Source organism: Aquarana catesbeiana, linkage group LG02 (assembly GCF_042186555.1).
Source record: "Aquarana catesbeiana isolate 2022-GZ linkage group LG02, ASM4218655v1, whole genome shotgun sequence".
Taxonomy (NCBI): Eukaryota; Metazoa; Chordata; class Amphibia; order Anura; family Ranidae; genus Aquarana; species Aquarana catesbeiana.
The window spans coordinates 357,364,455-357,383,642 of NC_133325.1; the positions used below are offsets into that span (position 1 = coordinate 357,364,455).

Genomic DNA, 19,188 nt, shown 5'->3' on the forward strand with positions numbered 1-19,188 from the left:
TATAATCTAATATATATATATATATATATATATATATATATATATATATATATATATATATATATATATATATATATATATATATATATATATATATATATATATATATATATATATTCATATATGTCCTATTCATGTGACCATTTTTTCTTAGTTTATGTAGTGTCTTGCTTCACACACGTCACATTTTCAAATCTTTGCAAGCCTTTATTATATCAGAAATAAAATGATAAATATTGTGAAATGGGACATATGACTGAAAGTAGTGTTTTGTGTGTCCAGTAATAGAAGGTGTGTGATGTGTTGTATTTGGGTATGGTGATTACACTGTATTGTGTGGAGTTGTATAGTGAGGGTGAGGTGAGCAGCATTCCCCTCACATTAGATGTACCAGCAGTGAGCACGGCGCTGTGTGATAATTCTCCTCACAGTATACACGGCGGTCCTGTCAGTATATAGAGGGGAAGTCTCAGGGACGGGCTCTCTTCCTATGGGCGGGACACCTCATTACACCGTTATAAAGTGCTAAACCCGGCTATTCCGGGCCAATTTGACCTCGTCCATTGCAGAGCTGCTCTACTTTACTTCTCCACACAGCCTTCCCATCATGTCCCACGGACACCTAGTAAGTGCGGGCCGTGCCTGGCCCGGGGGCCACTATTTTCTGGGAGGGAGGGGCTTTAAAGTCTTCTGTTCTATCCATCCTGTATATATTGTGTAGCTGAGCCTGTGTCCCCAGGTTGGGGTCAGTCATGTGATGTGTGGTGTTGGCAGGCAGGCAGGTTGTCATGCGACTTGAGAGCTGAAAGTCGCAGCCCAATTAACTGCAATGGAACCATTCTAATCGGTGCGACTCAAGTCATTCTGACTTAGAAAAAAGGTTCCTGCACTACTTTTGGTGCGACTTCAAAGACGTGCATTGACTTTTGTTGAAGAAGTTGTATGCAAGCCGTGATGAAGTGGCGCAGGAATGTCGGATTCAAGGTCGCGGCAGTGTGAACCCAGGCTAAGACCTCTTGTACAGGGGCCCATCTGCCCACCTAAAGCCTACCCTACCGCCATGGAGGGCTGTTGACATTTGCAAGTGGCAGTGCCTGTCAAACGCTCCTATTTAAGTCAATAGGGCCACCCTACAACCTGTTTTAGTGCATTGGTCCCACTGAGAATACAGGATCACCTGGTGAACACCTGGCAGCAGTAGCTTACCCGCATTCTGAGAATCAACCGTTTTTTGGGGTTTTTTTGGGAGAAAGCTCAAACAAGAACCTAGCTTAAAAGAGGTATGGGTTTCTGGGTTTTTTTATTATTAGTATTATTTATACTTACCTAGGTAGATGCTGCATCTGTCCCCCAGGGCCTCTACACTGAGAACCGAGCGATGGAACATCACCGATCACTTAGTTCTCGCATCTCCCCGAGCAGAGAGCCGTACACTGTCAGTCACAGCTCTCCGCTCTTCTCCCTCCTCGCTCACTGGAGCACTGGGCTGTGGAGGGGCAGCCGGTGCAGTCTCTCAGCAGGTTGCTGAGAGGCTGAGACAAGTGTTAGTCCAGGCACCTGGCGGGTCCTGAATCTGTGGCGGATCCTGATTTCAGTCCGCTCTCTGCTGAAAACGGGTAACAGGAGTGCAAAGCGAACTGCACTCCTGTGATCCATAGAAGAAGTTCTGCCAAACGAGCTCAGGCTGGACTTCTCCTTTTAATAAAATTTGTAGTGCAGCCAAGGGGCCCCAGTAGTTTACAAATTATGTTGCCGTGTAGAGAAATTCAGCTTTGGTTACATGACTTTGCTGTCATTCCTCTGAGCCTTGCCAGTGAAGTAGTATAATGAGTGATCAGGGGTGTCCTGCACATAAGCTGGGACGGCTGGTCTGTTGAGCACACCCTCATAATTTGTGTCCTTCACAAATCCACACAGTAGACTCTCCCATCCCATTACAACATGGGGATTTGTGGAGGATAATACAACAGAACCATGCTCATTCCTGAAATGAGGGGGGGGGTCGCTCAACATACCATCCGCGCTAGTTTATATGCTGGATGGCACTAATCACTCAAAATTCTCTACTTTTTAGGCTAGGCAAAGCAGAAGCTGCAGTTGGCCTACAGATATGTTATTTAAGCTGAATTTCTCTTTCTTCTCTGAACTGCAAGATTTAGGCCTTTTGCACGGTGTCTGAGCCCATGCAACCTAAATGTCAGCATATTTCCCCTGCCCGGAAAGCCCAGGGTGCTGCATAGAGCCAACCATGTCTATGGACAGCTGTACACAGCACCTAGGCTTTCTGGGCAGGGGAACACAGGCTCAAGTGCCCATGTACAAGTGGCCATCAAATCCAAAAAGAATGTTATCTATGCCCTAAATGAAACCATCTGGCAATAAAAATATATTTGTAGTTCAGTTACATTGTGGGGGTTATTTACGAAAGGCAAATCCACTTTGCACTACAAGCGCTGTAGATCTAAAGGGGAGATGCAAGGAAAATAAAAAACAGCATTTTAGCTTGCACATGATTGGATGATAAAATCAGCAGATCTTCCCCTCATTTCAGATCTTCCCCTCATTTCAGATCTTCCCCTCATTTCAGATCTTCCCCTCATTTCAGATCTTCCCCTCATTTCAGATCTTCCCCTCATTTCAGATCTTCCCCTCATTTCAGATCTTACCCTCAGATCTACGGTGACTGCACTTGCAGTGTACTTGTAGTGCAAAGTGGATTTGCCTTTCGTAAATAACCCCCAGTGTGTTGTAGAAAAATATGAAATCTGGGATTCCAGGTTGTGAATGTATTAGAAAAGTTAAGCTGGCCATACATGGATTAAATTTCAGTCGGTTCAGCAGGGACCAGCTGAGATTCGATCCACCTATGGGCAGGCTGGTTGTACTAAAGTTGATCCATCAATCGACTTCAGTACAACCAGCCTGTTGGATTTTTTCATGCGATCACTGCTGGTGGCTATAGCTCCCAGTAGTGACCATGTGTGTTCTATCGGCAGGTTAGGCTCCCTGCTGGCAAAACACAATAGTGCAGCAGGAGGGATTCCCCTGTCAGCACCGACTGTGATGGGGATTCAAGTAATTTTCCACAGGTGGAAGGAAAAAGAAAAAAAAAATTGGCGCTTTTAGTAGCAGAAAAACAAATCCCTTTAGTTCCAATAAAAACTGAAAGTACACTTTAAAAATGTCATGGGACCCTGTGTGTTGTGCTAAGCATATTGGTACCCTCCATGGTCAGCACAAACAGGGGGGCACAGGAACTGGCAGGATCAACCAGGTTTTTTACAGCTTAGAGAGGGGCAAATGACACAGCAGAAACACTATGCTGTGTATCCTGCTGTAAAGGATCAGGATCATTTTTTTTGTTTGTTTACAACCACTTTAATTCTTTTAACAGGGAGACATACAGAAATTGTGTGTTATTTTAGGTGCCAGAAATTCAGACATTGGGACAGGGAGATTTTTGCAACAGAGCTCACCTGAAGTTACCGCTCTCCTCGCACCATACTGCAACTCAGCTGCAGTTCAACTAAGTGAATTAATGGAGTAGTTTGGCGTACTAAAAAAACAAACATACATACTCGCCTCCGTGCTGTAGCATCACTTTAATGCTGCAACTGTCCCCTGCCGGTGTTCTGCTGAGAAAGTTCCCCTCGGCGGATAAGGGCCCCCCTCTACTGCGCAGCCGCAGTGCTTGCGCAGTAGGAACAACAAGGGAGCTGCTGAAAAGAGCCGAAGCTGAACACCGGAGTCAGCTGTACACGGCTCCTGTGTGCGAAGACTATTTTAATAAAAAAGAGTTTGTAACAAGCCGCTCGCCACGCTTCGGGCACGGCCTCTCTGCGCTCGGCATATTATTATTATAACTCTATGTCCATTTGGATGGTGGGACTTTAACGTGGACATGGGGTAGAATGTAGTGCGCAGGCGCCGTGTACAGCTGACTCAGGTGTTCAGCTTCGGCTCTTTTCGGCGGCTCCCTTGTTGTTCCTACTGCGCAAGCGCTGCGCCTGCGCAGTAGAGGGGGGGTCCTTATCCGCCGGGGGAGCTTTCTCGGCAAGACACCGGCTCTAAGCCTGAGAACTGAGCAATCACATGACCGCTGATCATTTCTCGATCTTCCTGGATCTTCCTTCTATGCTCTGCCACTCCACTGCTCACAGGGTAGGGGAAGGGCAGGAGTGAGTGGCTCTGTGACATCGGCTGCCAGCTGGCTTTAGCCTGCTATCGGCTGATTCTGGGTCACAGAAGTGCAGAACTACGTGCACTGTGAAGAGAAATATAATAGCTAAGACACGCGTGGATATAACTGGAGAGAGATGGGGCTCAGGTAAGTAATTAGGGGTTGCCGGGGAGGCTGATGCACACAGAAGGTTTTTTATCTTAATGCATATAATTCATTAAGATACAAACCTTCTGCCTTTACAACTCCTTTAAAAGAGAAGTATGTTTTGTTTTTTTTCACAGTTTTATACTTGCTTAGGGAAATCGGAGTCCATTGCTGGCAAAATTGGTGCGATGCTGACTTTGCGGTGCCGCACCGATTTCCAAAAGTAGTTCCTGCACTACTTTTAGCGACTTCGGGGGTGATTTCAATAGACATCTGTGCAGGAACCTGCACAGATGTCTTTCGAGGTGCCCCCGAAGTCAGACTGAAATGTGGCTTTGAAATTGTGTGAGTTCAGATGAACGCGCACGACTTCGAAGCCGTGTTCAGTGTGAACAAAGGCTAAAACCTTGAAGCTGATTGGTTTCTATGCACAGCTGCACCAGATTCTGAGTGCACCAGTTCTTAGGCCCTATTCACATTGATCTGACAAGAAAGTTGTGGTCCGACTTCCATGCAACTTCCGTGCAGCTTGAATGAACAGGATCCAATTTTAATCCGACTTTGAGATAAGTGCGACTTTTCCTTTGACCAATCAAAACAATTCCTTTGGTTCTGGTATGGATGAAACCTCACGCCAAATGTATTTAAAAAATGTTGTGGGGTCCCCCCCAAATTCATACAAGGTCCTTTTGGTCTGGTATAGATCTTGAAGGGGAACCCCAAACCAAAATGTAAAAAAAAAACAAAACTTCCCAGACCAATAGCAGACCCTTTGGTCTGCAATGGATTTTGAGGGGAAACCCTGCCCAAAAAAAAAAGAAAAATGGTGTGCGGTTCATGCAGCCTGGCAGGTAAGGAAAGGTGGGGGACGAGCGAGCACCCCCCCCCCCCCAAACCATACAAGGGCCCCCTTCCCTTTTTTTTTCAATACATTTGCCTCTGAGCACAAGATGCTGATCTGGCTTGGATGTGCTTCCATTGAATTCTATGGGCTGAAATCGGACAGAAGTCTGACCATAGTAGTGCAGGAACCTTTTCCAAAGTCACAAGTCGGACCAGTTAAGACGGCTCTCATAGGGAATCATTGATTTTTAGATGTCATGCGACTTGTGCTCTCAAAATCAGAGTGATTGTTGCACCAGTGTGAACCAGGCCTTGGTCTTAATCTTATGCAGGCAACACATGGATCGAATTCCGAACAAATTTTCTTTCGAATCAGTTTTGTGATCCGATGGTGCCAACATTGACTTTGAAATTTGACAAACCAAGCCTTCAATTTCACTTCATGTTGCTTCAAAAAAATTAGTTTTTTTCATTTTCGTGGCCGCCAATCTCCTTTTCTTTCCAGGTCACAGCTCATGCGCATTTCTTTTTCGATTATATTTCTTGCACGATTCTCCCATCATTGATTAGAAATGAATTTGTTTTTCCAAAAACTTTGAACATGCCTGATCACTCAAATTCAATGGCCGCACAAAAATTGGCCGTTGTTGCAGCCCACTAGTGGTGCGAAATGCAAATTAAAATTCTTAGTCACAATTTTCAAAAGAAAATTTGTTCAGAATTCGACCTATGTGTGACCGGCTTTAGTGTCCGAAAATTTCCTTAACTGGGCCTATGCAAAGGACATAAGTTTGTATGTTACAGTGTGGAAAGCCATGTCCTATGCGTTCTATTTAGTATTTATATACATATTGATTCATTTCTGCACTTTAGTTAGCGCCACATACTTCACTTATTCGTATGTCCTATGCATTACTGCACTTTGGAACCTCATTAGCCTTTGCACTTTCTTAATAAGCCTTTATGTATACTGCTGTGCTTTGCATTTTTAGTACAGCATAGTAGTCACTGACTGACTTCCTGTTTTAACCTACGTCGACACTTGTGGGGGTGGAACCCGCACTTTGTCCCACAGCTGCAACCACCCGCATACAAAACGCAGGACCCGCGGGCGAGTGCTATTAATCCTAATGGCACGCCGCCCGCATTGGAAATCGCACCCGCAGTGGGAACCGCACTTTAGTGGGCACTGCACTGCAGTTTCTGGAAAGGTGCAGGTACCTTTTCCCTTCCTTTTGCGAGGCGCGGCAGCCCATTTCAATTGCGCAAATGCAGCCTGCAGAGCATGCAAAGGTGTGAAGGTAGCCTTATTTATTATGACAGGTTTTTTTTAGCTGAGTCTAATGAAATTTGAAAAGTACAGTCACATTGCTGAAAACAAAGTGCAAACTGATTGTACAATCTCCTTTAAGTCTACCAATTATTATGTAGTAAAAGGGCCAGCCTGATTGGATTCAAATTGATTGAATAGTTCATGGAGGCCCTTATATTACATAGTTTTGGTAGATCTAAAATCTATTGTACAGAAAACGTATGGTAACATGTATGGTTAGCCTTAGGCAGGCCAGAGATGATGCAGATTTCTTTCCTGCAACCACGGGTTGCAGGAAGCCACCCTTGCTGGCAGAAGATAGTGATTATCGCTAGCGGCTATAGCAGTTGCTAGCGATAATCACAAATGAATCTGGCAGGCTGGTTGTACCCAAGTTGATCGATCGATCAACTTGGTACATTCAGCCTGCCCGTTAATGGTTCGAATCCTGCTGAATCGGCTGAGATTCAAACCGTCTATGTTAATGTTTTGTCAATTGAGCCTATGGTACTTAAATACATGAGTAAAGGAAACAATGTATATGCAATGTACAACAGCATTCAGCTCTCTTCATAGACCTTAAAGGCTAATTCACACCACATGTGTTCCAGTGCTTTATTTCCTGCATCCAAAACACGTAGAAAGTAGGTTACATGATTTTTTGTGGCATAGTTCCCACCAGTGCGTTCCAGTTCCAGGAACAAAAAGTAGAACATGCTGGATTTTTCCTGCACAGAACTGTACTGGAACGCGGTAAAACGCATCAAAAACCCACTGGAATGCACCTACATGCATCAAAAACCCCAGCACAGTAAAAAAAAAACAGGAAAACAAAAAGAAAAAAGCATCTGGAATGCATCCGAAAATGCATCAAAATGCACTGGAACGCATCAAAAAGTGTCAAAAACGCACATGCAGAAACTCATCTGGAACAGATCTGGAGGACGTTTTTGTGGTGTGAACTAGCCCTACCAGTAAAAGAACTTCCCTTTTTTAACAGCTGTTTCCATTAATACTACTATTTTTTTATTCATTTTGTAAGTACTTTATAGTGTACATTTATATTTCTTCATTCCAAAAGATACCATTTATTGGTTAAGGCCCCTTTCACACGAAAGGTCCGATCAGGTTCGCCTGTCAATTTTTCAGGTGGAACTGATTGGACACCCCATTCACCCCTATGGACCGGTGCGTATAAATGGACTTGTGTCTGTTTACACCCACCTACCTCCAGATTGGATCTGATCCTCTAAAAAAAAAAAAACAGAAGTGGATTCATCCCCCTCCATCTAAGCGTATAGGATCGGAGGGCAGTCGGGTGTAAACAGACTCTGCTGTCCGTTTACACTCGACTGAGCTCCGATCCTATACGCCTGGATAGAGGGGGATGGATCCCCTTCTGTTTTTTTTTTGCGTATCGGATCCGGAGGTAGGTGGGTGTAAACGGACACAAGTCCATTTACACACACCAGTCCATAGGGGTGTCCAATCAGGTCCGCCAGAAAAATTGACAGGTGAACCTGATCGGACCTTTCGTGTGAAAGGGGCTTTAGCCGGTCCACAGAGCGGGTGCTGTCTATGTCCGCTCTGCATAAACTGAGTGGACACAAACATGTCATCCACCCGCCCTGCTCCGATCAACAGGAAATCAGCAGACGGATCCCCTGCTGATCAAAACGGAGTTTGCCTCGTGTAAAAAGGGGCCTAAATCAAAATAAAAATTGCTGGAGTGCCAGAAAAACTGATCTTTACAGCTGAAGTACAGCTAAAAACTATTTTTGGAGATTTGCACGTGCAGAGCCCGCCAGGAAGCCAGCGCTGCGCTAATCACAGGCAGTGAGACATTTCCCGATCTCTGCAGCCATCTCAATGTCTCACTGCTTGTAATTAGCGCAGTGCCGACTTCCTGGCAGGCTCTGAACGTGGACTGTGCGAACACGCCGGAGCTCATCCTTAGACCTCTGCACCCGCCTCCACAGCGAAGCCACGGATTACAGCTCAGCATGGGATCGAGCGGATTGGCTTCATAAAGGGTATGTATACTGATTTTTTTCTTTACAGGGCTAGATAGGTTAGTGTTAGATGTCTGTAGATGCAGGGATTTTAGTTTTAGGGTGGACTTCTACGTTAAGCTGATGGAGTTGCTCTTTGACTTTAAATGCTGGGGTTTGTTCCTGACATTCATTTGAGCTGAAGAAGCTACTGGAATGAGTGGCAAAACATCTTCAACATAAACAAATCCAGTTGAATGTGACAAACTACTACTACCATAGTACAAAGAACATAAATACCATGATCTGAATAAATGAGAAGCTTCACAGTCAACTTTTTGCTTTACCTCTAGCATTTCTGTCTTATTTACAACTTACATGGTACAATAATTCTACTGCTATTATTTTAACTTAGTTGAACTGTATCTATTTTCTTACTAGGCAATTCCGTATAATACAAAAATCCATGGTGGCCTTTATCCTAACAAGGTCATTGTCATAAGTGGATCAGTTACTGGACATCCCAAGAGGTAATACATTAGCTTGTTCAGGCTTGCAACTGCAAGGAGCATTTTGCAAGGAGTGGCAGCCAGTAAGTGACTGCTTTCTTCACTACACTCCAGTAGAACCCCCTCTCCCTTCTCTTTATAGATCTTCAATTATTATTTGTAAACATCTTTCAGATTTCATGTCAACCTGAAATTCCATGGTGGAATTGCATTTCACTTCAATCCAAGATTTGATGAGCACACCATCGTTCGTAACAGCAAACTGAATGATAGTTGGGGGAAGGAGGAGCGTCAGATGCCCAGTTGTGGAATGTGTTTTTCTCCTGGCCAAAGCTTTGTGGTAAGTTCAATAACAGCTAGTGTGATAACAACCTACATCGGCTGATAAGTGTATACCGAAATATGTTTTTATGGAGTCAGACCCCCTTTTTGCTTTGACTGGTTCTGTAAAGTTATACAGTCTAATTTAAAAATGGGTTTTCCTCCTTTCTTCTTTTCTGCAAAGTAAAGGCATAATGTGCTGGTATGCATCGCATACCAGCACATTATGTGACACTTACCTGCAAACGAAGCCCACGCCGTCCTCGCTGCAGGCTGAATCTATCTTCGCCCGCCTTCCTTCCAGGGCCACGAACGCTGGCTGTGTGACAGGCTGGAGCCGCGTAACATCACTCCCGCACATCAGGTCACGGCACACGCTCCTGAAGAAACGGCACGGGCAGCCATTCCTTCAGAGCGCATGCGCCGATGACATCATCACCACAGTAAACAGTGAATATCTCCTAAACAGCGCACGTTTAGGAGATATTTACAGTACTAGAATAAGGCTTACCTATAGGTACAAATGTTACAGGGAGGTTTACAACCTCTTTAAAGACAGGGCTCGGGACAAGGGAAGGGGGCGAGCAGGCACCTGCCCTGAGTGCTGTGTTTTAAAGGGGGGGGGGTGCTGGCGATGTGGCTGCTTGTTTGGCAGGCTTCTGCTGAAGAGAGGATTCAGCTTTGTCATCCCTCCAGCCTGCAGGAGGAGATAGAGAGCCTGCGCTGAGACTGAGAACTCTCCTCAGTGTCATTGCCATTCTGATGGAGAATGAGGGCAAACTGTCCTTCCTCTTTCTACTCGTTACGTGACATATCACATGACTGGAGAGCAGAAGGAAAAGCTGCATCCATTCCAGTACAGGGGGGGGGGCACAACTCTGATGTAAGGGGGCACTGTGATGGGGGAACCTGATGTATGGGGGCACACTGAAGTATGAAGGCACACTGATAGGGGACCCTGATGTATAGTGGCACACTGAAGTATGAACGCACACTAATGAGGGGAACCTGATGTATGGGGTTACTGTGATGGGGGAATCTGATGTACGGGCACACTCTGATTTTGGCAAGAAGCTGATCAAGCACACATCGTACTTAATCAACTTCAGTGGGGTCCATAGGTGGCATTAATGGTCAAATTTTTTACGAAGAATTGGGAATTATATTGTGCACTAAAAGGAACAAGTTTATTTCTCCAAGCGTCTCCCAGGACAGCCCATGAGACCTTGGGCTCCTCCTACCAGGACAGGAAACACGTCACCCCCACCAGATAAAAGGGCGGTCCTCCAGGCCCATGTCAGTTATTTGTGTTTCCTCCGGACGGGGGTAACATGTTCCTGGAACCTGCTCCCATAGGCCTTATGAGCATGGCTATTTTTTGGGGCATATCACTTACCTCTTCCTCTGCCAGAAGCATCACACCGCTAGGGAGGTTGGCTGTGCTGCTGTTCCCTGACCTCAGTGCCTGGAGAGGGCCAGGACCGGTGTGAGGTCGGGCCCCTAGCGCAATGCATTGCACTATAGCTCAGCTTAACATCGGTTGTCCTTCCCTGCCGACAGCGTGGTTGATCTGAGTAGGGAATGGAGGAAGCCGCAGCGCTCGAGGGGGCGGAGCTATTGCGCTCCAGGCTGGCCCACAGGAAGTGCCTGGTGAGGGTTACTTCCGGGGCATATGACGTCATCATCGGGCACCGGAGACGCGGTTCCAGTCTCCATAAACGGCACGAACAGAGAACGCTGGCTGCTGGTGTTTCTTGGTGTAAAGCAGCCAGGCTGTGGACGACCAAGAGGGGTAGAATGGATCCTCCTGCAGTACCTGCACAGGCAGCGGATGCAGTTCCCAACACCAGCACCTCACAGGTAAGCCTGGAGTGTTCTGTTACCACCTTGCTATCCCTGTGAGTGTTCCCTCCCCCTCCCCCCTCTGTAGTAGTGGGTGTAAGGGGACACATTTCCTCCCTCCTGCACGTGGTGCTACGGAGCGATTGGGTGGCTTTAATTACATTTTGGGTCATTTATTTTGTCTTGCAGACCAAGATTCAGGACAAGGCCCAAGCGCAGCCACTTAAAAGGAAATGTGCGGTTTGCACAAACAAATTGAGCTCCTCATGGAGCAAAGCAGTTTGTCACACTTGTATAGAAGGCCTAGTAAAAGATGACCCGGTTGCCTCTTGCCAGAAGATGCTTACTTCTGTTAGGGATGAGCTTGCATCCACCTTCAGTTCTTTTAGAACACTTATTGACAAGCTCCAGACTCCAGCAGAGAGTCCGTCTTCACGGAAGGCGTCAGTCAGCACTCCGCAGCAGGCAGAGAGTGAGGACTCTGAGGCTGAGGTCAGATCTACCTGTTCTCCTCTGGAAGAATCAGGGTCAGATACAGAGCCCAGGGATAGAGAATCCACTCGAGGCTCAAGATTTAAGTTATCTGTTGAGGATGTAGATGACTTATTAAAGGCTATCTATACTACCCTTGAATTAAAAGAGGAAGAGGTTCAGTTATCCAAACATGATCGTATGTATAAAGGATTGCATAAGAGAAAATCAAGAGTTTTTCCAGTTCATAGTTCTTTGGTTGATACTATTAAACTGGAATGGGATAATCCTGAGAGAAAACCATTCTTCTCTAGTAACCTAAAAAGAAGGTTTCCTTTTGATGAGGACACTGCGCAGCCGTGGAATAATCCCAAGTTAGACGCACCTCTTTCAAAGGTTTAAAAAAAACTCGGACCTAGCGTTTGATGAAATGGGCACGCTTAAGGATCTGATGGACAAGAGGGGGAATATCCTTCTCCACAGAGCCTGGGACTCAGCAGTTGGAAACCTGAAACCAGCACTGGCTTCCACTTGTGTGGCCAGAAATCTGGAGGTTTGGTTGACTCAGATTCAGTCACATCTGTCAGCAGGTACCTCCAGAGAGCAAATTTTAAAGTCCTTTCCTCTCCTATTTCAGGTAGTGGGTTTTTTGGCGGATTCTTCCGCTGAGTCGGTAAGAATGTCGGCCAGGACTTCGGCTCTAGTGAACTCGGCCAAGGGAAGCCTTTGGCTTTAGACCTGGTCAGGGGACTCGGCCTCCAAGTTGCACCTTTGTGGCCTTCCCTTAACTGGCGATCATTTATTTGGCCCAGGTCTACAGGAGGCACTGGAACGCACGACTGATAAGAAAAAGGCGTTTCCAGAGAAAAAGAGAGTTCTGACAGCCAGAAAATTTTTTCGTGGCCAAGGCAGGCAACAGGTTCCTAGAGAAAAGGACAGCAGGCCGAAAAAACACTGGACTGGGCACAAAAGCAGAGGCAAAGGGGGAGTGCTGTTTAACCCTCCTCAACAGCCCACCAAGCCACCGTGACTTGTGTTGTCCGGTGGGAGGAAGATTGAGGGCCTTCATCCCACAGTGGGCAGCAGTCACTCCGAGCCCCTTCATCCTGGACCTAGTGACCAACGGGTACAGGCTGGAGTTTGTTCACCAACCACCAGAACATTTGTTGGTCACATTGCCTCCACAAGATCGGGAGAAAGCGAGGGCTCTGGGTCTCCAGATCGGAGACTTATTAGATCAAAAAGTCCTGATTCCTGTTCCACAGTCAGAGCAGGGCAAGGGATTCTATTCCCATGTATTTGTGGTCAGAAAGCCGGCAGGAAAGTTTCGACTTATCCTGAATCTCCGGACTTTAAACAAGTCCATCAGATACAAACATTTCCGGATGGAGACGGTTTTTACTATCAAAAACCTACTATACCCAAACTGCTTTATGGCCACGTTGGACTTAAGGGATGCCTATCTTCACATCCCTATTGATCCAGCCTTCCAAAAGTTTTTGAGATTGGCAGTGAAGACGGGTATGGGGACCCGACATTTTCAATTTCAAGCCCTCCCTTTCGGTCTTTCCTCAGCCCCACGCATCTTTACAAAGGTGTTGGGGAAAGCACCGGCTCCACAAAGGTTAAAGGCGATAACTGTTATCCCTTACTTGGACGACCTCCTGATAGTGGCAAAATCATACCAAAGGCTGTTGGAGGATCTCCAGGCTGTACAGGACTTCTTACAGTCCCTAGGCTGGCTGATAAACAAAGAAAAATCGTCCTTGATCCCGGCCCAGAAAGTAACTTATCTGGGTTACGATTTTGCTCAGTGAACCAAAGAGTTTTTCTTCCTCAGGAGAAGATTACCAAAGTGTTCCAGACTATGTCAGCATTGCAGACCAACCAGTCGGTCTCTCTGAGACAGGTGTCGAGGGCAGTCGGTCTTATGGCCTCATGTTTTCCCGCAGTACCATGGGCGAGACTCCTTCAGCGTCCGTTACAAATGTTTCTTTTAAGAAACTGGAACGGGGACGTAAGGTCCCTGGAGTCAAGGATCCGGCTTCCCGACAGGATAAAAAGAAGCCTGTGGTGGTGGAGAGCTGGTCAGCACCTAGCAGGAGGTCTCCCATGGTCCTTTCCCATTTCCCGAAGGATTAACACGGATGTGAGTTCCTGGGGATGGGGGGCCCACCTCAGCAATGCAGTAGCACAGGGAGAGTGGTCCTCAGAGGAGGCAAGGGCCTCATCCAATCAAAGAGAGCTGCTTGCAGTCCAGAGAGCCCTGCAGTCTTTTTAGATGGAGATCATGGGTCACAACCTCCAAATTCTGTCGGACAATATCGCGACAGTCGCGTATAGCAACAAGCAGGGAGGCACGAGAAGCCGAAGGCTTCAGTCCTTTGCCCAGGAGATCCTTTCATGGGCAGAGGGGAATCTAGCTTCTATTTCTGCTGTACATCTGAAGGGGACAAACAATTGCCTGGCAGATTATCTCAGCCGTCACAGGATAGACCAAGACAACTGGTCCCTTCATCCCGAAGTCTTTGCAGACCTCACGAAGAGATGGGGTTATCCCGTAGCGGATTTGTTCGCAAACCAAAACAACCGCAAGACGGAGATATTCTTTTCCATTAACCCGGCAGACCAAGCCTTGAGGATCGATGCTCTGGCAAACCTGTGGCCTCCAGGCCCATGTTATGCCTTCCCGCCAATCAGACTGATTCCAGAAGTCCTCCTGAAGTTTCTGCTAGAAGAGACGGATCTGATTCTAATTGCCCCATTTTGACCCAAGAGGCCATGGTTTTCCCTGCTACAGTCTCTGGTTTCAGAGCCTCCACGGAGTCTTCCAAAAAGGGAAGACTTATTATTGCAGGGTCCAGTATCACACCCTCAGGTGGTTTCCTTAAACTTGACGGCCTGGTATCTGAAGAAAAGATACTGAGTGCCCAAGGGTTCTCTGACAAGGTAGTCAAGACTCTCTTTAATTGCAGGAAGCCGGTTACTAGAGCCATCCAAAGTTTGGAAAAGGTTTAACTCATGGTTATCTGAAAATGAAAGATTAACTCATGATATTCCGTCTATTTTGGAATTTTTCCAAGAGGGTGTCGACAAAGGTCTTTCTGTTAGTACCTTAAAGGTACAGGCGGCAGCTATTAGTGTGTTCCTCCAGTTTTCTCTCCTGGAAAATCCCACTATAGACAGATTTTTCAAATCTATCTCTAGGGCCAGACCAGTAGTGGTGAGAAATTGTCCAACTTGGGATCTGTCCCTAGTACTTCAAACTCTGGTAGAATTTCCGTTTGAGCCTCTGGGAAGTATTTCAGTTAAGTTACTTACATTAAAGTCTGTGTTATAGCTGTTACCTCAGCTTGTAGGGTAAGTGAGTTGCAGGCCCTATCAGTAAGGGAGCCCTTCCTCACAATTTTTGAGGATCGAGTTGTTTTGCGAACCGATCCAGGTTTTTTGCCCAAGGTGGCAAGTCCATTCTACCGGTCTCAGGACATTGTACTGCCAACCTTTTGTAGTTCGTCACAGGGCAACCTAGAAAGAAAATTTAGTTTTCTAGATGTAAGAAGGATTCTCTTAGTCTATCTTGAGGTCACCAAGACTTATAGGAAAACTGATGCTTTATTTGTCCTCTTTTCCGGAGTTCCCAAGGGGAATAGTGCATCTAAAGCCACATTGGCTAGATGAATAAAGCAAGCCATCTCTGAAGCTTACAAAATTAGGGAGGTTCCTACACCTTTTGTTACTGCGCACTCAACTAGAGCCTTGTCTACGTCTTGGGCTGAGAGGGCTGGTGCCTCACCAGAACAAATTTGCAGGGCTGCCACTTGGTCCAGTTACTCGACCTTCATTAAACATTATCGCCTGGATCTCCTATCAGCTCAGGAGCAGGCGTTTGGTCGTAAGGTCCTTCAGGCAGTTGTCCCTCCCTAGACTGGTAAGTTCTGGCTCATCGTCTCATGGGCTGTCCTGGAAGACGCTTGGAAATAAACTGAGTTAGACTTACCGGTAACTCCTTTTCTGAGAGTCTTCCAGGACAGCCGGATTCCCACCCGGTATTGTCTGAAGTTATGTGTATTATGCATATGTTTTGCAGGGTCCTACGGTTCTTGAGAAGACATGGGCCTGGAGGACCACCCTTTTATCTGGTGGGGGTGACGTGTTTCCTGTCCTGGTAGGAGGAGCCCAAGGTCTCATGGGCTGTCCTGGAAGACTCTCAGAAATGGAGTTACCGGTAAGTTTAACTCAGCTTTTTTACTAACGTTATGGGTTTGATAAACAGTTGTGCTAGTATAATTTAACATAAAAAGTTGAAACTCCCACCATTTTATTCTTCAGGGTCTCTGCTTTCAGAAAATAAATATTGTTTGTTGGTTTTAACAAATATTGGGCCCCATTCACAAAACGGTATGTTACTGCACCCGTATATGCGGTAAGATACCACACAGCGTTTTTCAAAAAGTTTTTTAGCATTCACTAAAAACGCTATTAAAATATGGCATGAGTTATTTTATGAAGTCATGCAGTATTTTAATAGTGAAAACATGCGGTAATGTAACGCCTGCTCATATTAATTGACATTAGCAAATAGGCATTGTTAAGGAGCGGGCGGCCACCCGCATACTTAACAACCACTAAACAACCTGCTTGTTAATGAGCGGGCAGCTGCCGCGTCCTTAACAACCAATGAGTCATCAGCTGTCAGCAGAGTTCCTTGCTGACAGCTGAAAGTGAAAAAAACAATTGCTGGCAACTAAAAACTGAAAAAAAAAACCTTTGGGCCTGGTATGAATTTTAAAGGGAACCTACACGGCACAATTATTTTTATAAAATATCGTGAGGTCCCCCCAAAATCCATGCCAGGCCTGAAGGTTTTTTTTTTTCACATGACGTCACAAGGGGGGTGGGGGGTCACCCAGTGACATCACCAGGTGCCTCCACTGCTTAGTTATTGAAGAACTAAGGATGAGCTCAGGTGTGTTCGCAAACAGCACGTGCTGAGCCTGCCAGGAAGTCGGCACTGCGGAGCGCCAATCACAAGCAGTGAGACATTGTCCCAATGCGTGCTGCAGAGATCGGGAAATGTCTCACTGCCTGTGATTAGCGCTGTGCAGTGCCGACTTTCTGGCGGGCTCTGCACGTGCTGTTTGCGAACACGCCTGAGCTCATCCTTATAAAGAACTGGCAGACAGCGGAGCTGGCAGACAGTGGGAGCCTTCGTTGCGAGTGGACCTTTTTTTTTTTTCGGGTCGGCAGTTGTGGTGGGCGTCATGATTGACGATGGATCTACACCGCGGGACATTTATTTTTTAAATAAAAGACACGTCAAAAACTGTCTAATGTGTTTTTTTACACTACACATTTTTTTGAGGTGAATGAGTAGGGGTACTATTTACCCCATACCTATTCACATGGGGGGGGGGGGATCAGGAGGCCCTTTGTTAACAACCAGTACACATTCCACACATACCGCATGCCTGGACCACTACTTAGTTACCACTTGTATTTCATTATTTATTTCCTTCTGTGAATTGAGTTTATTGCCTGTTCATGCGATATTTAATCAGTATTTTCAACGTTATGTCGTAAAAAACGCAGACCGTTATAGTGAGTTGATAGTTACAGGATTGCGTGCAATATTTAGGCAAAATGTGTCCGGTCACCTAAATATCGCATGCAAGTTCCTTTTGTGTGAGCCTATTCCTTCAGACTGTGTGCATTATATTGTGTGCAAAAATTGTAAAAACAGCTCTGGCAGCAAAAGGGTTTAAAAGTAACTTTATACCAGTCAAATCCTGCCTGCACGTCCAACCACCCTAATCTATATTCACTTTTAGCATTACTTCAGATATTGGAACGTCTGATATGGTAACACATGAGGTAAACAGCAAAACATTTATCCCATGACCAAACCATTATAAATTTGTCTTAAATGTTCATTGTTTACTGGATTCTAAAATTTCAGTCTTCGGGTACAGTTTACTTCTATTTCTTTCGTTTGTTTTTTTACAGATTGAAATTATTTGTGAACAGCATGCTTTCAGAGTCGATGTTAATAAGCACCATGTGTGCAAATTTAATTATCGTGTGCCACATCTTAATCAAATAGACACTCTGCAAATAGAGGGCGACGTTGCCCTGCATCATGTTCAGGTTTAGATAATACAATGTCTATGTCTATGGCTTTGTCATGTCTTTTAATACCCAACTGTTTTTAACATATCTATACGTATACCTCGTACAACCTAGTACAGAAAGAATACATAGTACAACTACATAAAAAAAGATAGAGCAAAGACAGCAGACAATATATATGCTGTCAGTTTTTTTAACACATTTAAAGCTAGATGATTAAGTATAGCCCATATATAAATTATATTTACATTTATTACAATATTTGTAAAATATCTACACATAAATATGATTTTATGTGCATATACCACTTTTTCTTGGCTACATATTTTCTACTTCACACACGAGACTAATAAATGTGTGCTTTTCATTAAATAGAGCCTAAACTGAATACATTTGATAACTTTATGTATTTTTTTTAACCTTAAGACCCCTTTCACACTGAAAGTGCCCAGGCAGCTGAGACTTTTTTCAGGCGCTATTTTTAGCGCTGAAGCGCCTGAAAAACGCCTCCAGTGTGAAAGGGGTCGTATACCAGCAGAAATGTTATAGAGTGCTTTGTGTTAGGTCATCCATTTGCAAAGCATACACTGTTTTGTTTTCAATCTTTTTTTTTTTTTTTTTTTTTTTTTTTACAATCTTTGACTGAGATGAAGAACCCATGGGCCTAGGATAGTCAAGGCACAAATAATACAAAGTCTTATGATTTTTTTTTTTAATCAATAAACTTTTATTTAGGAAGAACAACATTCTCCTATTTTTTTACACAGTTTGTTTTATGGAAAAGTAAAAAAGTACAAAATAAAACTACGTGACTCATAGTACATGAATTGTTTAAGTTCAGTCTTTGAGCTTACAGGCAAACAGAAAAACTTCAGCAATAACCATGAAGGTGTGGAACATAACGGTAGATAGTGTATTAACATTGTTAAAATAATACAGTTGTCAATAAAAGTAATGTAATAAAAGTTTTTGATTATGAAGAAACAATGGTGTGTGTTCTCATTCATTTTAAATATTCATGCAGAGTGCTATAATGGATGTGTGAGGGAGGAAAGGATATCAGAGGCATACAGATGTAGGAGAACTCTGTTGCTCTCAATCAGGGGGGAAAGGTTGCTGGTCATCAACAAGCTGCCATGCATACCAAATATTATCAAATTTTGCAGGGCAGCTACTAATCATATAATTTAATTGGTATAGGGTGAGTATTTTATATATAGTTTAAAGGCATAGTTCACCATTACCAAAAAAAAAAAAATGAAATTTAGTTTGCAGACTTACAGTAAAGTATAATATTTTCTTAAATGTATTTATAAATAAAATAAAATGTTATTAAACATTTGTTTCCAGCATATCACACAAAATGAGGTATTCAAATTACAGAGAAGATATCATCTTTAAACTAGTGGTTAGACTCCAGCATCAGGCAGTTAGTGCTAGTAGTAT

At 44.7% G+C, this 19,188-nt stretch overlaps 1 protein-coding gene across 1 annotated transcript; it reads left to right on the top strand.

Annotated features, from left to right (window-relative positions):
• Nucleotides 1–473: 473 nt before the first annotated feature.
• LOC141128000 (galectin-5-like) lies at nt 474–18,369 on the top strand. The gene is made up of 4 exons (XM_073615011.1): nt 474–625; nt 8,915–9,003; nt 9,157–9,322; nt 17,620–18,369. Exons 1-4 carry the CDS (start codon nt 608–610, stop codon nt 17,764–17,766), a joined length of 420 nt encoding a protein of 139 aa, XP_073471112.1. The 5' UTR covers nt 474–607; the 3' UTR covers nt 17,767–18,369.
• The last annotated feature ends 819 nt before the right edge of the window (nt 18,370–19,188 follow it).

Coding starts and splice junctions, on each gene's coding strand:
- LOC141128000 (XM_073615011.1), top strand. Junction 9,004..9,156: donor GTTACTGGACATCCCAAGAG/GTAATACATTAG, acceptor AACATCTTTCAG/ATTTCATGTCAACCTGAAAT. Junction 9,323..17,619: donor CTCCTGGCCAAAGCTTTGTG/GTAAGTTCAATA, acceptor GTTTTTTTACAG/ATTGAAATTATTTGTGAACA.